Here is a 20,412-nt window from a genome sequence, read left to right as displayed (position 1 = left end):
CTTGCCCAGGGACCCGGCAGAAGCACCCCCATTCTCCTAGGAAACTGAACTCACACTTATCTTCCACCGAAAACCTGCACTGCTCCCTCCCTCCCTCCAACCCACCGTGGTGTGTAACTGACTTGGCTATTGTGAATAGGGGAAGTAGACCTAGAGCATCAGACCTCTTGATGCTTGGGTGGAATTCATTCCAAGCAGGCTAAAGTTGCTGTGTTTTCTTTTCATGTCACTAATGTGATCTGGAAAAAAAAATTGAAGCCTGCCTAAACTATCAGTACACTCTTCCCTTGTCCCAGATTTATCTTAGACAAAGTCAACCTCAACAGGCCTGGGAGCTGGTCTTCAGCCTCCTGTGAGATGAGGTCCAATCCTTGTATATGTGTATTCTGGATAATTTTACATCAACTTGACAAAAATAAAAGTCATTTGAGAGAAGGGAACCTGAATTGGAAAAGTGCTTCTAGTAGACTGGGCTGTAGGCAAGCCTGTAAGGCATTTTCTTAATTGATGACTGATGGGGGCAGGAGGCAGTCCGTTGTGGTAGGGGCACTCCTGAGCTGGTGGTCCTGGGTTCTATAAGAAAGCAGGCTGAGCAAACCATGGGAAGCAAGCCAGTAAGCAGCATCCCTTCATGGCCTCTGCTTCAGCGGCTGCTTCCAGGTCCCTGCCTGAGTCCCTGTCCTAACTTCCTGAGATGAGGAACAGTGATGTGGAAGCAAAAGCTGTCTAAACCCTTTCCTCTTCAAGGTTCTGGTGCTTCATCACAGCAATAGGGATCCTAATTAAGACAGTGTTTGTCAGGGTTCCCTTTTTAACCTCTCATTTGCATGTGGATGTTTTCTGCTGGTAGTCTCACTCCTGACTGGGTCTGATGGCTTCTGTGTCATTCCCATATATCATATCCTCTTGGTGATTTCCTAAGAATGCTCCTTCATGTATGTACTGTTCTGAGGTCAGGGGTTGTCATGTGTCTCAGAAGGGACAATGTGACATGGTTTCCTGCCCCTGGAGCAGAACCAGCAGGGCATGGACCTCCAAGAGACAGTTGTTGGGGCATAGGCCTTGTTTGTATAATAATGTATATATTCCCATGTTCCACCTTCAAGGAATGTTCTCCCTGTTAGCCTTAATGACTCCATGATAATCAGAGCAGCACAAGTCCAGGATGCAAAGATGAGATGGCTGATGACTTAGCAAAATGGTAAATACTGGGACCTTTAAGACAGCCCTTAAGGCTGTGGGAAAGAACTCTAAAAACATGAGTTCAAAAATATGTAGTTTCTCAACTATGCAAAAAAAATAAGGATGCAATATGAATTATATGAGGGGTTTCACAGATCTGGAATAGCAGAGGCAGTTGCATTAATGAGCCAGCTTGTCAGAAAGATCAAAGGCAGGTAGATCCCGGAGTTTAAGATCAGCTTGGGACACAGTGAGTCCAGGCCCAGGCGTGGTGGAAATTATAATTTTGTGTCAGGATCCCATCCAGCTAGCCTATCATCTGTGCTTAACAGAAGCAGAAGGATCTCTGAATTCTTGAAATGTTAAAGTGCTTGTTAAATGTTAAAGTCTCCTAAAAATCAACGGCTGGGGTCCTGGGATGCTGATTCACAGAAAGATCAAAAGGGAACCTGGAGTAAATGCCTGGATTGATATGTCAAATAAAAGACTGGGCTTATGGTCTGCAAGAGATGAGCTATCTAGAGAATATTTTAGAATAGCAAAAGAGAACTGCTTGGAGAACTGTCTAGATCTAGTAGAGAGAACTGATCTGCTCTCTTTGCTATTCTAAAATGTTTTAATATATAATATATACTATATTAAAGATATATAATATAACATAATATATTAAATATATTATATATTTATATATTATATATTTAATATATTATAATGTATAATATAATATTTATTAAAGCATTTTTAGAATAGCAAAAGAGAGCAGACCATAGAGAGAGCAATCTAGAAAGCTGTCTTGAGCAGAGCATAGGCCGCCAGATTGGACCCATGATTTGACTTCGAGTCATTTGTTTTCACCTCTTCTTTCAGACACCCCTTCTCTCAGAACCCCTCTCCAAGCTGAGGCTCGTCCTTGGCATTCTAGCTTGGGGCGCTATCTAGCTTAAGCATCTATTACTAAGCTCTGTATCTGATCCTGATCCCTCTTTCATGCCCTTCGGGTTCTGTAGTCATTTAACACAGCTGGCCCCCATGCTGTCTGCAGGTGTAATTGGCTCTCTGGTGGCGGGGAGCAATTTCAGCTGGTCCCTTTCACTCTTCTTTGAATGTAGTTTGTCTTGGTTTGTTCTCTACAGATAGGGCTGGAACTGGGCAGTGTCATAATGTTACTTGTTCTCTGAGGGCTTCTTGCATTTGATTGGAACCCTAATTGTCAAGGGAGAATGGAGACTTTTTATATGTGTTTGTTACTGTTTTATATCTCTCTGACCAAATTTCTGAAAGAAGCAACCTAGATGAGAAAGAATGTCTTTTGGCTCGTGCTTTGTGGGGGATACAGTCTATCGTTGTGAGGAGGGCACTGTGGTAGAGATACTGGGCAGATCAGGGGGTAGAGAGATGAATGCTGGTAGATTGCATGGTGTCTTTGTTTATTTGGTCTGGGACCCCATCCCATGGGATGGAGCCACCTATATTCAAAGTGGAGCCTTCCCTTCAATGAACCCTTTCTAGAAAAGCCCTGTAGACACACCGAAGTGTGCATCATTGTTACCTACATAGTCCCTCAACTAATCAAGTTGGCAGTGGAAACTAACCATCATGGCAGGAATGAGGTCCTTCAGGAAGGCATGTTGATAAAGGCCCAGATAGAGAGTGGAGCTAGGAAACTCCTGTAAAGGGCTTACCTTATCAGTAGTTGTTGGGGTTCATAGAAGCTGAATCTTAGATTTACACAGTGCAATGCCCCTTATGGGATGTCTCAGGATCGCTTGCCTTTCTCCTGAATTAAACTCATGGTGTGATTATAGCGCATGGCCCAGCAAGATCTGACCTATGGTCCATTACTTTGTATCTAATACTGACTTGCATGACCATGAGCCTTAGTTCATAATTTCTTCAATTAGGTTGGTTCTAAAAATAAGATGGAAACACAGCTTTCTCAGCTCTTCTGAGCATTCCCCAAGACAAGAAGTGAGTCCTGGATTGGTATTTATGGAATGCTGACCACAGTATCTGGTATATGGTAGTTACGGTTTTGTTCTTAGTGCTTATTAAAATAAATTAAAAATTAATAAATAATGAGTCTCCAAGAGCTCTGATATTGAATCCAAGGTGAATCACCTGATCCTCTCCAGAGGTGAAAACGTAAAGGAAAAGCACTTTACATGGTGCTCTACTGAGCAAGGTCACAAAGGCTATGGATTCTTTAATTTGGGACACTGGCTAAACATAAACCATCACTTACACCACCTTCCCTACTCTTCACTTGAATGGATACAGCTAAGATTAAAATAAATTAGTGCAAAATAACATATAATCATATGTATTATTATCTATAAGTATGTGCAAAATTATATGCAGTATCTACTATGGTTATATCTAATTATTAATTTTAAATTAAGACATAAAATAAGTGCTCTTAAATTATCAATAATTAAAATAAATCTTTAAAGATTAAAGCATTCCTTATATGAGCCAGAGAAATGGCTCTGCCAGTAAAGGCTCTTGCTATGCAAGCTTGAGGACCTGAGTTCGAGTCCCAGAGTTCACACAAAGGTGGAAGGAGAGCACAGACTCCACAAAGTAGTCTTGTGACCTCTCTCTACACATGTGGCATGGCACATGAGAATCCCTACATACACAAACATACACATGCATGTACACATGCATGCCACGTGAGCAGCCCACTCCCACATACTATAATAATAAATAATTGAAAGTTAAATCATTATAAAACAGAGGAAGCAACTCTTCATGGCTAGCAAGTCACTTCAGATCTAGTGGTACCTTCATTTTATCTATGCTTGAGGTAGGGGACTCATGTATACGAGGGTGGCCTTAAATTTACTATATAGTTGTGGATAGCTTTGAACTTCTTTTTTTAAAGATTTATATATTTAATATATATGAGTACACACTGTAGCTGCACAGATGGTTGTGAGTCTTCGTGTTGTTGTTGGGAACTGAATCTAGGACCTCTGCTCACTCTGGTCATCTCTGCTCACTCTAATAAATAAGTACACTGTAGCTGTCTTCAGAAACACCAGAAGAAGGCATCAGATCTTATTACAGGTGGTTGTGAGCACCATGTGGTTGCTGAGATTTGAACTCAGGACCTTTGGAAGAGCAGTCAGTGCTCTTACCCGCTGAGCCATCTCGCCAGCCCCCAGCTTTGAACTTCTGATCTTCTTGGCTCTACCACTTGAGTGTAGACTACAATGCTCCTCTGATGATTCTAATCACAGAGCTGTCCAGTGCTGAGATTCTTGTTACAAGTCATAATACCTAGATACCTGGAAGGAGAGGCGTGTGTGTGTGTGTGTGTGTGTGTGTGTTTGAGGCTTGTACACAAGGCCTTGCATATCACTAGATAACTTCAGTAGGGTCAATGGAGTTTTGTTTCTTTGGGTTTTTTTTTTTTTTTGGTTTTTGTTTTTTTTACCAGTAACACAATTACCACGGTGTAATAAATAAAATGTAGCCCCTCTAGATGTATTAAAGCTGATAAGAAGAAAAATTGGGGGTGACAGAGATTGTTTCCTGGAAGAATGATTTAAGGAAACACAGCATGAATGAGGTGTAAATCCAGGCGTGGCATGTTCTTGATATCGGGACCAGGATTTTATCTCCTTCATGTATCCTGAGCCCCAATCTCTGTGTGATCACAGCATCTACTGGACTCCCAGGAATTAATTGTATTCATTTATTCTTGATTTCATGCTGGAAAGAGAGAGAATGAACACAGGCAACCTCGTTCCCAGTGCCCTTTCTACATTAAGATGGCTTCTTATTTCTACGCCCACTGAGCAGGTTCAGGGAGTTGAACCTCTTTTACTGTCCAGAGATTTTGCTGCTTCAAGTTTCCCAGAGTGAGGAGATGTTCATGAGTCCCCAGTCCCAGAAAATGGACCTGTGTGCCATCTTAGAGCCTACTGACTTCATCCTTTCAGACCGAAACAGTCACCTGGCAATTAAGATGGTTATTTTAATTGCATTTAACTATAATGTAATAATCACAATTATTATTATTTATACAATTATTATGTAGAGATTTATTATTAATTTACTCTTAACCATTGTTGTAATCTGCACTTCTCTTTATCTGTACCACCCTCTCTACATTCAGGCTCTTAACTTTTCTCATTTGCCTGTGCCTACAGCTTTACCCTGCTTCCAACCCTGGCCTTGGCTTCCAGGGCTCCTTGGCATCATATGTAGCCAGGTTCGTTCATTTTCTTTTTTTTGTACCAACTTATTTTTAGTAGCATCTTTCTCATTCCCAGAAGCCTTCCAGCTTGGATCACAAGGCCACCTTACTAGGAATCCTTTTGTTAGCTGACCTCCACCAGTTTCTCAGCTTTGTCTCCTGCTGGCTGCTTTCTGTGTTTTCTTCTCAGCCTGGAGCAAGTTGACCTCACCAGGACAGAAAGTCATATTCGGGTAAAGAAGAAAAAAGCTACTCTCTCTGCTCCCCCCAACCCCCCTGGAATTGGATTACTTTTCTCAGAAACATTCAGTGGATGTCACCTATCCAACTGGAAAGGAAACCAAGCCACACATGCCTTTTGGAGCGAATTACAGAACGATCGTTGATCACTTGCAGTAGAAAAGATGTTGGAGAATGGTTTGAAAACAGTGACTCCTGACTCAGTGCCTGAGTTGAATTTCTTCTGGGATCTATTTATGTCACTAGCTATCAAGATTCTCACACCAGAAACTGCCTCTTTCTTTCTTTTCTGTGTGGAAGGGAACAAGGTGGTGTCAGTGTGGAACATGGACCTCGGAGATGATCAGAAATAGACTGGACCCCAGTTATATTTGCTGTTTACTCAGAATATACCCAGGATTCTCTAGTTCAAATCTCTCCCTTCAGATTTCCCAGCTGTCAAACGAAGTGAAGATGACCCTTGACACCAGTTGGATGATTGGTTCATTTCCTGACTGCAACATTTCTGTCTCTCTTATGCTAAGATTTTTAAGTAGGGTTATTGCTGCATTTGCATGAGTATATATACATACGTGTAGGAGGTGTTCATGGGAATACCCACAGGATAGCAAAGGGAAATAGCCACTAAGAAAAATGTCCTTCCTGTCATTATCTTCCAAAATGTATGGAATCTTTGTTGACTATTTGATTCTTATGATATAAAAAGCTTTTATTCCAGGATAGTGTTTTTAAAATGTGCTTAGCAGGTCACCATAGTTCCTGGAGATTATGTATGGACAAAGTTCCCATGCCATATCCATTAGGGTACTTCAGCTTCTTTTATTTTCTTTCTGGATGCTCATCCTGATATTAACATGCTAAAGACTTAAGAGAAGTCTCATCTAGAGAAATTGATTCCAATTATCTAACCCAGGTTTCCCCAGACTTATTTCAACTCTATGTCTTTCCCTAATCGCACTTAGTAAGATTTCTTAGAAAACCCTTTGAGAAATTATGTTAGCATAATAGCTAACTTCTTGACTCTCAAGGTAATTTTTCCTGAATGGGCCATCTTTACCACTAGGGGGCAGCATTGACACGCATACTGTGAACAAATTTCCATTCTAAACCAAAATTCACTGACTAAAAATTCACCCCAAATAATCACTTTCATAGCCTACTTCTTTTAAAAAGCCATCTCACATCTTTGAACTGGGGTTGAACTGGCTGATCTCTGTATCCCCTTCCAACTCTGGGACCCTTGGTAAACCCCCAGGAGAATAATGAGATGTGCCTTCTGTCCCTGAGTATAACTGTGTTATACTTATCTGCGTGATATTCAGGATTAAACAGCAGGGCAAGGATGAGTTGTGAGCTTGCACACCTAGGCATCTGATCGCTGATATAGGGGCACATTTTCCTGTGGGTGAACTCTCTTCAACCCCAGCAGAGTTATTTCCAGGTAAATGGAAAATAGGTATCCATCTGTATAGTGAAAGAGTGTCTACTGAGAATCAGTCCTGTGATGAAGAGATAGTCACCTTTTGCTGTGAATATAATTATAGAACAGTCTTGACCTTATGCTATGCTGTACAGCAGGGTTTTTGTTCACATTTGAACACAACACCATTAGGTAATGCTTCTGCTCTGGATGGACACAAGCTACTGGGGGCAGCCAGCTCAGACCTGCAGGTTGTGTGCACGCTGGAGGCTCAGTTTGCTAGGGATGGGGACAGCAGTGAGATAGCCTATCCTGAATCCTTAGAGATCCCCAGAGAAGCTGCCAGGTGGGGCTCTGCCCAGTTCTCTTTCTGTGCCTTTGTCTCTAGTCCAAAATGAATCTGACCATTTTCCCTTTACATTTAGGGCTTGTCTTACACCGAGTTTGTTATTTTGAAGATGAGCTTGGATAAAAACATGGGCAAAATCTCTATCAAATTTTCTGGAACTTAAAAAAATGTCTAGTTGCCAAATGTAACAAATGGGACACACCTTTAACTCAAGGACTGAGCAGGACTGAGCAGGACTGAGAGTTTGAGACCGGCCTCCATTGTATAGCAAGAGTAACCAAACCCAAACTGTTAGGATCAGCATTCACCATCATGTCCCCAAACAATCTCCTCCCACTAGCCTGCGGAGAGGCACAACATTGCTGCTGTGGACTTCTATAGTGAGCCACTGTGCAGCCATGAGGGCCTTCTCTATACTTTTATTCCTAAAGAAAGTGATGAATGCGTACGTGTGTGTGTGTATGTGTGTGTGTGTGCACGTGTGTGCATGATGTGTTCATATGCCCTTAGAAAAATGAATATAAGAAAACCATGCAGATGTGAGAACTCTTATATCTAGCCTGTAAAACTCCATATATATATAATTTTAGTTGTTTTATGTGTGTGGGTATTTTGCCTGCATGCATGCCTGTGCCCCATGTGTGTGCAGTGCATAGAGGCCCGAGGAGAGAGTTGGATCCCCTGGAACTGGAATTACAGAGAGTACTTAGCTGCCATGTAGGTGTTAGGAAGAGAGACCAGGTCCTCTGGTGGCCAGTACTCTTAACTGCTGTGCCTTCTCTGCAGCCCCTACATATATATTTCTAACCCTTTTCTGCATCTTTAAGTCCAGCCCATAGCTTCCATGGCTGTTGTTTGGCTGCCATCACAGCCTCCCCATTTCAGGAGACCACTGGGCTGGCTGGCTATGGGCTTTTGGAGCCTGCTGGGGTAGCTGAATGTGGTGGGGCGATGCAGAAGGCTTGGGTCCCTGGGTTCATTCTGCTTCTGGGACTTACTGCCTCTGAGATTCTGAACACATAGTCTGGCCTTTCTGAGGCAAAGGTGAAAACTCTCTTTTCATGAGTGAGAGGAGACGGAGGTCTCCCTCCAATCCTTGGCTCCTTAACCACTTATGCATCACCAGCCTCATGTTGAGCTAAATTCAAAACCAGCAGATCCATCAGCAGACTCACTGGACATTCTGATCATTAGCGTCCTATTTTCTGGAGTTCAGGAGAAAGTTGAATAGGACATGGTTGCTGATGAGCAGGAATACACTTGCTTGCTGTCTGCTTCTCTCCCCCGGCCTTGAGGCATGTCCATTTGGCCAACTTCCGTAACACCCTTTGTCTCCTCTCACTCCAACACAGGGAGAGTCCTCAGCAAAAATACACAGAAAGGTTCTCATTGCCACTTGGGCAATGAACTATCCTTACACGTAGCTTACATACATTGTCATTTATCACAGGCTAAATGTTTGAATTGAGAGTTTCTCTCTTTAGTGATCATGACAGTGATGGCGTCAGGGTGGGTCAAACTCATATGTGTTACTTAGAGTCTGACGAGACTTCCCTGTGGCTCACTTCCATGGAACAATTTTTATACAATTAAGCTCAAACCATTCAAAATAGCATGACTGATGATATTGAAGTTAATTTATACTGTAATTGATGGCCATTATTAGGGAATGTAACAGCGACCTGTTCACAGTAGTGGTGGGGAAGTGGAGACATCTGGGGGGTGTTTCACGTTATGCCTGATCAGGTGAAACCTTTCTTCCTAGCAATCGCAAGTGATCCATATTCTAGCCATAAGTGAGATGAAGATTCTGTACTAAATATGTCTTTTTACAAAAAATTTCATCAAGGGGCTTTCTTGGGACAGGGCCTCACATGGACCAGGCTGGCCTCAGCCTTGATCTGCTGATAAGTCTTGCGGTCTTGATAATGACTGCGGCTCAGCGTGCGCCTCTCTGCCTCAGGAACTGAACTGTCTCAGCTTGGTGAGGGGGAACCAGAATGGTTCCCATTTTCTCCCATGATTTCCAGTTTCCTTTACAATTGCCCTGGTACTCCTTACTTTTTGCTGTAAATGCTTTTATTTTGTACAGATTCTCTCATTGGGTGTCACCTGTGTGCAGACTTGCCTCATGCAGGAGGATGTGAAAGCCAGAAGTTAATGCCCAGTGCTATTTCTGGCAGACCAGACGACCAGTTAGCCCTGGGATCCGTTTCTGTGCCCTGCATCCCGTTCCCCACAGAGCTAGGATTACAGGTATGTTTGGTTACACCAAGCTTTTATGTAGATGACAGATCTGCCCTCAGGTCTCTGTGCTTGGACAGCAAGCTCCTTACTGAGTCATCGATGCCACCTCATGTTGTTCTTGATCCACTTTAAAATTTCCTTGCAGAACTGATGGAGTTTCTGTGTTACAGCTTAGGGCCGGTCGAGAGGGGCTCAGTCGCCACCTCTGTGAGTGTCCAAACGCCTCTACCTCCAGGCAAAGAGTAGATGCCCTCCACACAGAAGACATTAGGGTAATACAGTGAAGGAGAAAGCTCCCTTTCCACCAGGGAGTGGAGATTTGTGAGCAGATCTCTCCCCAGTCCTTGGGCATTTTGCAAAGGTGGTTCTCTGTTCTAGGAGCCCCTGCCTTCATGACTAGTGTAAACAACTTGTGAACCATTGACCTTTGCCCCTGACCTGCCTTCCCCATTAAAGGACACACTAAAAGAAAAAAAATGCTATTTCTACTATAAACTATTGCCTTGCCATTGAAGGCCAAAGGCTGGGCTAAAAAACTGATTTTTCCAAGAGGTAGCACAGTAGATAGAGGGAGTGTGACAGAGGGCAGTGTGCAGACCTGACTCAGAGGACATTTTCTGCCTGGCTCTGTTTATCTAATGAAGACTGAAAGAAAAACCATTTGCAGAGTTCTGAGGACAACTGGGATGCTGTGTGGGAAGCTCTGGACAGCAGGAGATGCTGGAAAATGGGAGCTATTATGAGTTATGGATTTAAACACCAGGCATCGCAAATGGGAATTAAATAGTGTTATTAAACTAAACACAATTAATTCATACTTTGTCATTAAATTTGAATTAATTTAACCCCTAGGAGCTTTAGTATTAGACGATGGGGTCCTTTATCATTTTCGATATAAATAGTTTCTAGTTCTTCAAGATGTCCTCAAGGTAGACTGCAACAAATATGTCTGCTTAACTGTAAGAGCCTACAATGCCAGCTTCTCAGGAGGGTGAGGCAGGAGGATTGCTGAACCTGGGAGTTCAGGGCCAACCTGGGACAGCAAGTTTAACCACTGTCTCAAAATCAATCAATCAATCAATCAATCAAAAAAATCAAAAAACCAAAAAGAAAAAAGAAACAAACTAATTCAAAGTAAACAAATACTTGCAAAACAAATATATAAGTCCTGAATTTATCCTTTTGGTTTCCAAGTTTGCTATAGGGTTGAAAACTTGAATTTAACAGTTGCTATTTGATCTTGGACTTAAAAGTAAAAGATAGTTTTTCTAAAGAAGTCACTATAAACGATAAACGTGAAATTTTTATTTGGTGTATTATTAGGCGAGGAATAGGATTTTAAATGGATTAGCTGTGAGCTGCTGTTTTCTGATGACAAATGACACCATTTGTTTTAAGTGTGAAATTCAGGCCATCTAGGTAGGGGACCAGTTTTACTCAGTTCATTCAGTGGGACCCAGGCTATGCTGACCTACTTAAACCAGTGGTCTTTGTTTTCCTAAGAGAGCTTGTCCTGACAGGGTTTCACTGTGTCACTAGTCTCTGTTAATCCTCCTGCTTCAGCGTCCCAAATACCGGGATACTGGAGTTATAAACATGTGGCATCACACTCGCTTAAAACAATGACTTTAAAATGGAAATTATCCTTATTTTACTGTGAGACGGTTTGTTATTGACTGAATCTGGCATAGGTTTGTAAGTGTGCAGCAGGTCGTAAGATATTTTGAGTAGGGAGAAGACGGAAGGACACAGATTAGTTCCATTAGGACCCAAAAATGTTTGATACTAATGTGGAAACTGGGAAAGAGAAACCCAATGGAACTGTTTGGAAAGAAAGTAAGGAAAGGAGGGAAGAGAAGGGGAGAGGAGGGGAGGGAGGGTGGAGAGAGGGAAGGAAAGAGAAACAAAAGGGAGAAGAGAGGAGATGCTTCAAAAGGAGACCAGAGCTGTGGCTAGAACAGCTTTTATCTGGAGACCAGGTCACCGTACGTGATTTCAGTTGAGTTCCCATGCAACACCCTCCCCACCCCTCCCACCCCCCCACCTCAAAGAAAACTAGGCAAATAGCTATGCCATTTGACCAGCAGGTGGCACTCTAAGCATCGCAGAGCTTCGGACAAACAAGACTTTCTTCTTCAAAATAAGCCCAGGTTCGCAACTTAAAATATTTTCATAGTATTTTCCCTCTCCTTCCTCTTCATAGTGGCCTTGTTTATTAGGAGGAAGACCAAACAAAAGGGCAGGGTCCCCGAGGTTGCAAAAGAAAGCTTATTTTGCATTTCTGCTTGTTTCTGTGCGTTGCTACGGCAGCTATTTGAAGGGTCTCGTTTCCATAGTGATTACAGAATATCTTCTGGTCAGGCGACATTACACAGGCAGAGAGGAAGGGACTTGGCACCATTTTCACAGTGTTTCCCCTGTTCTGGGGAGTGAGTAGTGTTTGTGTCCAAATATCTCTCCGATGCTAAGTAATCTCTCAGACTCGGGGGGCACCCTGTGGCGGACATAGTGAGCATTCTTGGCCTTTTCGAACAGCTCTAGGAAGGATGGCTTTGTGCGTTCATCTTTGAAGCTTCCTGCATAGTCCACGGAGCTGGGGGAATTTTGTACATCAGCATCTCCACGTGGCTTTTGACTGGCATTTTCAGATCTGGTCTCATTAGCAGGTGCTGACCCTCTCTCACCATCTTGGCTGGACACGCCACTGTCTTCTGTCTTGTTGGTGGACAGCTCTTGGTCATGACATGGGACAGAGACATCCTTGCTGGGGTCCACGCCCTTCAGTGGATTCGTGGGCTCTCCCTCCTGGCCTTGTGGGCTTCCTTCTTTGAAGCAGCTGGTTCTCTCACCGTGAGATAGAAGGTGCTCTTGGCTTCTCAGGGTGTCTTTGAGGACAGGGTCATGTAAAGAGGGCACCGGAATCTTAGTTTTAACTTCTTGGGTAACACTGTTTTTCAGTGTTCTGGGGAGTTGAGGGAAGAGATGAAAAGGAAGAAATAAACATCTTTGAAAAATTTAGAGGCTCCTACTTAGTCCTTTCTGAGTTTTTTTGTTTTTTGTTTTGTTTTGTTTTGTTTGTTTTGTTTTGTTTTGTTTTGTTTTGTTTTGTTTTGTTTTTTTCCCAAGACAGGGTTTCTCTGTGTAGTCCTGGCTATCCTGGAACTCACTCTGTAGACCAGGCTGGCCTTAAACTCAGAAATCCACCTGCCTCTGCCTCCCAAGTGCTGGGATTAAAGGCTTTGTGCCAGCGCTGCCTGGCTACCTTTCTGGGTTTTAGACTGTGGTTCCCTTCAGTGTGGTTTCAGTTGAGGTGGTAAAGTGGGTGAGAAGGGGTGGAAGGTGGAGGGTGGAGGGTGAAGGGAGAGGGGCAGGAGTGTGTCTGTCTAGGAAGAAGAAGGAAGAATCTCCTCAGATGGAGGACATGCTTTAGAGAGATTGGTGGGGAAGTGGGATCCAGTGTCTACCTAAGCACTTAATCATATACTTACCTAATTTTAGGCTCCGGGACTGCGTGCCTCTGTCCTGTTGGTGGCAAGAATGTGACAACATCTTTCGATCTCTTTTGAATTTCATGCCCCACATAAGAAGAGAACCTTTTCTTGATGATATCTGCTAAGAAATAATTATCAAACAATAGGCTGGAAGGATGGCTCATCTGATAAGAGCGCTCCGATGCTCAATCATGAGGACCAAGAGTCTGGATCCACATCCAGGGCTCACAAACATCTTTAACTCCAGCTCCAAAGGACCTGACACCCTCTTTTGGTCTCTGTCCATATTTGCACACACATGTGCTCATACACTCACTCAGATATCCACACAAACATATGTGCACATAAATAAAATACAGTTTAAAGTAAGTTAATGTGTTAAAAATAAAATAAAATAATGTGGACTGAATTATGCAAAATTTCATTCGTTGGGTCCTAATCCTTAGTATTATGATATTGCTTGCAGACAGGCTTTTTGTAGAGATGATAAAATTAATATGAAGACATTATGGTAGGTCCTGGCCATTGTGATGGGGTTTCTATGGCAACAGCAAATCTGAGCAGACACGCAGATTGGGCAGCGTGAAGGGACCTGTCGTCTACACATCAAAGAGAAAGCCTGCTCCTGTGTCACACCCAAGGAAACCAGCCCTGCTCACATGCCCATTTTGACTTCTAAGCTTCAAATGTTGACACAGTGAAGGCACATGGACTGAGCTGTGTGGTTTTGGCACTTTGCTGTGCAGCCCTAGAAAATGAGTACAGTGAGAGAGGAAACTGTACACCCAGAACTGGGGCTTCAGAGAGCTGGTATGTGAGGATGCTGGGCTCCCTTCACGTGTTGCAATACTCTGACACAGTGGATGGGAACAGCAAGGTTCCACAGGTCCAACTGTTTGCCTAGAACATGTCAGAGAGGATTTAGACACCAAGATCAGATGTTGCAACTGCCTCAGGCCCGGTGGGCTTTGTTCTAATGCGTTACTTGGCAGGCACAAGTGTTTAAAAAAGAAAATAACCGGGTGTGAACATTTTGTCTGTTTACTACAGTTGTGTGCCTGCCTTCTACCCGTGGCAAAGGTTTGCAACTGCCTGAGGCCAGGAATCCGTGAACTTTGCATTTTTCCAGGTGATGTTCCGGGCCTCAGTAGTCACAGCTGAAGAGAACACACCGACTGACTCTATTAGTTTTCAAGGCATTGAAGGCTGAGTCATTTGGAATGGAAAATCTTGCATTGCTTTGTGTTTTAGTGAGAATCACTTCAAGTTAGAGTGGTTAAAGGCTGGCGGTGTTGTTTAGTGGTAGATAGATTGCTAAACATACAAAAAGCCCTGGATTCGAACCTGAGTACTAGGCCAACTGCCTCCCTACTAAACCCAAACCAGAAATTGTGCCAAGAATATCAACCAAACACATAGCAAACTGCCACCACCAAACAAAAGCCAGGATACCACCACCCCCTCCTGAGAAGCACCAGTTGTGGTTAGAATGTATTGGGCACCAGGGATAAGGGCTCAGAACCACACAAGGGCCATGGATGTCACATAAAACTCTTGGAGTCACTTCTTTGAGTCCTTTGCTTTATTGTCTCCTTAGGGCTAGATCGAGACACTTTTATGTTTTAACCTATTTTCAATAAGCTATAGGTGTTTAATTAAATATTAAAAAAGGATTTGCTAGCTCTCCAGGCAGCCCACTCTTCTGCAGTTGAGACGGCAGAGCCAATAGGCTCAGAAATGAATATATCTTTTCTCTGTGCCTTCACCTTTCTCGCTGTCTTCACCATAATGGCATGGCATTGTATCTGCCTAGTTATCCCGTTTAGCCCTGTACCTTCGATGGACTACCTTGAGCAGGGCACTTTACTCTGATTTCCTTTATGCTTGGCTGCATCACGTCATGGAACCCTGATAGATTCTACTTTCTCAATGTCTTGAAAGACTGGTTGTCCCATTTTTTTCTCCTGCCAAGATTCTAGTTCAAGCCTTTTACATCAAACCCTACATTTGGAATTCTATCAGGTCTACTCTGGCTGTGTCCCAAGCTTGCTCTTTCTTTCTTTCTTTCTTTCTTTCTTTCTTTCTTTCTTTCTTTCTTTCTTTCTTTCTTTCTTTCTTTCTTTCTTTCTTTCTTTCTTTCCTTCCTTCCTTCCTTTCCTTCCCTTCCCCTCCTTCCTTCCCTCCCTTCCTTCTTCCCTCCCTCCTTCCCTCCTTCCCTCTTTCTTTCTTTCTTTCTTTCTTTCTTTCTTTCTTTCTTTCTTTCTTTCTTTCTTTCTTTCTTTCTTTCTTTCTTTCTTTCTTCCTTCCTTCCTTCCTTCCTTCCTTCCTTCCTTCCTTTCTTTCTTTCTTTCTTTCTTTCTTTCTTCCTTTCTTCCTTCATAAGCACTGTAGTCAGAAACTGTATCTCTAAACCATGAACGTGGAATCCCCTGCACCCAGCCCCTGTAGGATGGGGTCTACCCTTGTGAAGCTATGGCTGGAGTCGCTGCCTGGTTAGTACGGGTTCAGAAACTGCATGAGCAGTTCAGCAATGCGGAACCATTTGTGGCAAACTATACTTTGTCTATCCCTTTGCACACACTCTTCCTTTCTGCTAAGCATGGTCAGCTGGTACCCAGCCACGCATCACTTGGCAACTTCCCTCTCCTGCATCACCTCTCTCTTCTGCTCCTAGGTTCTGCTCATACAACCCTTGAGCCTTCTAACAGGAACAGGGGGCTCCTTCCTTACCGTAGAAATAACTCCATTTTAGCATTGAGAATATTTTTGAATGGGATTCATAAAAGCACAGGGTATTTCTTTTTATATCGATCTTATAAACACGCAGCTACCTGATAATGTTAATGAGCATCCCACCGTGAGGCGGGGGCTGTGCCCTCCCCCACCTCCCCCAGTAAATTACTCCTTAGGACTGGAAGTGGGGGCCCATTGCCACTCATGACAGAGCCTCACCTTGCTGCAGGCGCTGCAGTTCTTTCTGAAGCTGTCTCTGCTCCCTGGCTAGCGATTTCACGTGATAGAGGCAGATGATCTCCAGCCTTTGCAGTCTAAGGCTGAGTCTGGCTTCTGCTTGCCTGGCACTCTTTCTCTCCAAGTCAAACTGCTTATACAGAGGTCCCTTCACCATGCTTCTGTCCATCTTCCTCACGCGTGGGTGACAGTAAAGCCAGTGTCCTCCAGGGACCACAGATAACCTGAAAGAACAAGGTCAGCATGGTGGCTTCTGGTCATTGGTCACTGATTAGTTTGAAATCTAATTTTATTAAATCTTAAACTGCCTAGTCAGATGAAGTCTCCACATCCAAACCCACACCTCTACCTTCTTAACTCCAGTAGCACTCTCAGGAAGGAACGAGAGTCCCTGCCAATACTCACCTCAGGGCTACAACACAGAATGCATGCGGGATAGTGGTCAGTCAGGTCAGGTGCTCTCCCTTAGGTATTGGTGGTAGTAGTTCAGGAAAAGATTAGCATTAAAGAAGGGCATCCACCCACAGCCAAGCAGTGGATGGCGCTTGGGGACTCTTATGGAAGAATAGGAGGAAGGTTTACAGCCACTAAGGTGATAAGAACTCCACAGGAAGATGAACAGAATCAACTAACCTGCACCCTCAAGACTCTCCCAGACTGAACGGCCAATCAAAGACCGTAAATGGGCTGGACCAGGACTCTGCACATATATAACAGGTGTACAGCTTGGTTTTTATGTGGGTCCCAAACAACTGGAGCGGGGGACTGTCCCAAGAGGTGTTGCCTGTATGTGGGATGTGCTCTTTCAGCTGGGATGCCTCAGTGGGAGAGGAGGCGCTTAGCCTCTCAGAGACTTGAAGTGCCAGGGTAGGGGGAAGAGGGTGGAGGGGGTTACTCACTCAGAGGAGAAGGGGGTAAGGAAGGAAGGATTGTGGGAGGAGGTGAGAGGGAAGGGGGATCAGTGAGTGGAATGTAAAGTGAATAAGAAAAAAAAATTGAAATGTCAAAAAAGGGGGTGGGGTGGGGCTAAGGCCAGACACAAGGCAGCTCTAATTTAAGAGCCGAATTCGAGTCAGTTTGATTTAGATTCTGAAGTATAGATTAAAGCTTCACCCAAAAATACAGGGGGTAGCACTTACCTGCAAACCCAGCTCCTCACCAGGAAAATCTTTGTTTCTTTGGCTCCAAGCTTGTTTTCTTCACTAAGCGTGTGAGCCTGTGTAAAGGGGGGTGAGGGTGGGGAAGGGGGCTGGAAGGGGGCGGGGCCAGGAGAAGGTTAGTTACACTCGAAAGCTCTGTCCTTTCCTCCTGCGACCCCTGGTTAGGAATGCCGTCGACTCCTCGAGCCTTGGGTCCCATTTGCTCTTGAAGAGGCCACATCTCTAACTTGTTTTGAGGATAAAGGAAGCTTGCCAACTTCCAGCCCTCCCCAGGGAGGCCTGCGGTGCTCCTAGGCCGTGTCCATGGGAGCCAAGAATGAAAGCCAAGAGTCCCTCACTGTTTGTAACCAGTCTCTTCTCTTCCACCTCCCTCTGCTTCGCTTCTACCTCCCCTGCCCCTGCCCCTCCTCCCGCCCCATCTCCCACCCCTTTTCTGGCTTCTTGGAAACCAAAAGAAAGCACCCTGCCTTCCCATTCATGACTGGGCACATTTTGCACAGAAAGGCATTGAATTTGCTTATTCTACGTTATTGCGCTCCACGCTGGGTGTTTCCAGTCTTCCAGCCTTGTTCGGTGCATTTCAAAGTTTATTTAGATTTTCAAAGGCTTGGACACAGCACGAGATGAAGTGATATATATTTTTGAATCAACTTTTGTCTTCACGTTTGGAGAGCTGCAGCAGAGAATAGAGTTGAGCTATGGGTTATAGACGAAGATACTGGATGGGACTCTAACTGTTTCCTTGGGGATCCTTCTGAGAATGAGAGGCAGTAAGATTCCACAGTCTAAAGACAGCTGCCAACACTGGGGCCCAGTAATCCCAGTTTATGAAAGGCAGCTAAGCAGCCCCTACTACCCACAATCACCACCCGGCAAACAAACTATTCTAAAGAGATTACTGGGGAGGTGAGAGAGGGAGGGCGGGTCATTGTTCTCTAAGTAGGAAATGATACCTTCCCAGCCAGTGCTTCTCCCATGCACAAGTTCTTCCTCTCCAGGATTTAAACAAGTAGGGCACAATCTCCAAGACAATTACTACAGAAAGTGGGGTGCCGCATAAGGGAAACTGGCACTCTAGTCCCCATCGGCAGGCCTGGTGAAGTGCATAGCAACAGAGCTTTGTTGCCCCCATGAAGCGGTAAATATCCAGCCCAAATATGCCCTGGCAATGAAAGCACAACTCAATTAATATGAATCCATGCTGTGCACCTAGATTGGGCAGATCAACCCCTACACTACCATCTTCCACATCTATGTGACCCCTTAGAACTTGTAGTTTCTCCAAGCCATGTTCTTCTGCTCTGCTTTTCTTCTTCCTCCTCCTCCTCTGTGTCCTCTCCCTCTTCCATTTTCTCCTTCTTCTCTCCCTCACCTTCTGCTCCACCTTCCCTTTTATCTGCCCAATCATCAGCTCTCCTTTATTTTACAAATTAAGGTGGGAAAGCAGATTTACAGGAAGTCACCTGAGTACTGACTCATTCCTTGTTCAAAACTCCTCACAGGAGAAGGAATTAACAGCAGATATAATTAGCCCCAGGGCTATCCAAGTACCCCAGAGCTGACCTCATTGTGGCACTTCTGGTACAATTGGTGTGTCATCTTGAGAAAGTGCCTATGGGGAGAAGCTTGCAGAATTAACCACACAGTTAATGTGGCATGTATGGTAGTCCTCTGGTCCTCTTGAGAGTGCTTGGGAGGTACCAGCTCGTATGCGGGAGTGGAAACCATTAGGTACCCGTGGTATGTCTGTTTGCTGGAGGAGACGTGCTTCAATGGAGACAGCACAGAAGCTGTGAAACTGGAGCACACCAAGTGCAGCAGCAATGCTGGAAACAGACCTTGCACCTGTACTTTGACTCTCCTCCTAGTCCCTTAGACTGGGTAGGGTCAGAAAGACAAGCGAACAGAGGTATCAAAAAGAGCACCTCGGGGCTGGGGAGATGGCTCAATCACGTGTTTGCCCCACAAGCATGAGAACATGAATTTGGACCTCCAGTACCATGGGAAGAGGGTGGGCACAGTGGTGTATGGCTCTAACTCCACTCCACCACAGGAAGAGGGAGGACCAGACAGATCCTCAGAGCTGGCCTTGGCAAATTAATGTAGTCTAGGTTATATGAGGGAGTCTGTCCCAAACACTAAGGTGAAAAGTTTCTGAAGAAGGCGCTTCATGCCTATCTCTGGCCACTACACACATGCATGTGAAGATGTATAACCCCCATACACACACGCACATGTGCATGCACACATTCCCACTCTACCCCTGTAGTGCACGGAGGGGAGGACTGACCTGCAGACGAGAAGGGATCTTTAAAGCAGGCTGGGGCTTTTTACAGACAGCAACGTGCAGGCATGATTAATAATCCATAGCAACTGAGGCCAGTTTGGTGGCTTCCGGGATGGAGAGGTGAAATATTTAAAATATCACAACAGGTAGAATTAATCTGTAGCCACAAAATCAGCTCAGTGGCTTCTAGGATAGAGAGGTGCCGATGGAGACTGGTTATATACATGGAAGAGGGAGGTTCTGGGGAGAGAAGGGTGTTGGTTACGTTTGCATGCACTCGTCAAAGCCTGTATGTCTCAACTCTGGATCTTAATGTATACAAATTTTATCCTAGTAAAGTTGATTACAAAAAGGAAACCCACACAATTGCAAAAAAGACTCAGGGAGCTCCACTCTGTACAAGAGGGGTTGCTGCTTCTGGTAACAGAGAGTCAACCAGATGTACGAAAGAACTGTTTTCATACATCGGAAATAGGCGGCACAAGTGTGAGTCCTGGGAGATAAGAAATAACACGAGGAGAGCAAGCTCAACAGAGCCCAGGTGGCTCAGGGCTGAGTGGAGAATGGGGGCTGTGGGGGTGGCTAGCACTGGCAGAACATCTGAACATGTATACAGACACACACACAGACACACACACACATAGATACACACAAACACACAAACATAGACACAAACATACACACACACAGATAACCAGACACACACAGACACACACATAGACACACAAGTACATACACACAGAAACACAGACACACACACACAAACACACACAGACATACAGATACATACACATACACACACACACACACACACACTCAGACACAGGTACAGATACACAGATACACAGAGAGAGAGACAGAG

At 44.3% G+C, this 20,412-nt stretch overlaps 1 protein-coding gene and 1 long non-coding RNA gene across 7 annotated transcripts; both read right to left on the bottom strand.

Moving 5' to 3' along the window:
* Positions 1–10,927: 10,927 nt before the first annotated feature.
* Positions 10,928–17,647, bottom strand: Ccdc190 (coiled-coil domain containing 190). Of its 6 annotated transcripts, none has more exons than XM_030243683.1 (4): positions 17,243–17,647; positions 16,086–16,327; positions 13,131–13,254; positions 10,928–12,604 (listed from the first exon to the last, which is right to left on the bottom strand). In XM_030243683.1, exons 2-4 carry the CDS (start codon positions 16,270–16,272, stop codon positions 12,046–12,048), a joined length of 870 nt encoding a protein of 289 aa, XP_030099543.1. In that variant the 5' UTR covers positions 16,273–16,327; positions 17,243–17,647; the 3' UTR covers positions 10,928–12,045. The 6 variants fall into 6 exon arrangements, with proteins under 6 accessions (XP_030099543.1, XP_030099545.1, XP_006497099.1 ...); XM_030243685.1 differs by lacking the exon at positions 17,243–17,647 and adding an exon at positions 16,737–16,932 and having other exon boundaries at positions 13,131–13,251; XM_006497036.3 differs by lacking the exon at positions 17,243–17,647 and adding an exon at positions 16,737–16,894.
* Positions 17,648–17,657: 10 nt separating this feature from the next.
* Gm39699 lies at positions 17,658–20,217 on the bottom strand. The gene is made up of 3 exons (XR_865723.1): positions 19,554–20,217; positions 18,217–18,425; positions 17,658–17,936 (listed from the first exon to the last, which is right to left on the bottom strand). It is a non-coding gene; the product is annotated as a predicted gene, 39699 (long non-coding RNA).
* Between the last annotated feature and the right edge of the window lie 195 nt (positions 20,218–20,412).

This window comes from Mus musculus, chromosome 1, assembly GCF_000001635.26.
Source record: "Mus musculus strain C57BL/6J chromosome 1, GRCm38.p6 C57BL/6J".
In the NCBI taxonomy this organism is placed as follows: Eukaryota; Metazoa; Chordata; class Mammalia; order Rodentia; family Muridae; genus Mus; species Mus musculus.
This window is presented reverse-complemented; position numbering and strand designations above follow the sequence as displayed.

Excerpts from the sequence above, each read along its gene's own strand:
- Ccdc190 (XM_030243683.1), bottom strand. The coding sequence starts at position 16,272 with ATGGACAGAAGCATGGTGAAGGGACCTCTGTATAAGCAGTTTGACTTG. Across the intron at positions 13,255-16,085 it reads ACTGCAGCGCCTGCAGCAAG|CAGATATCATCAAGAAAAGG; the intron begins GTGAGGCTCTGT and ends ATTATTTCTTAG. Across the intron at positions 12,605-13,130 it reads GTCCCGGAGCCTAAAATTAG|AACACTGAAAAACAGTGTTA; the intron begins GTAAGTATATGA and ends TCAACTCCCCAG.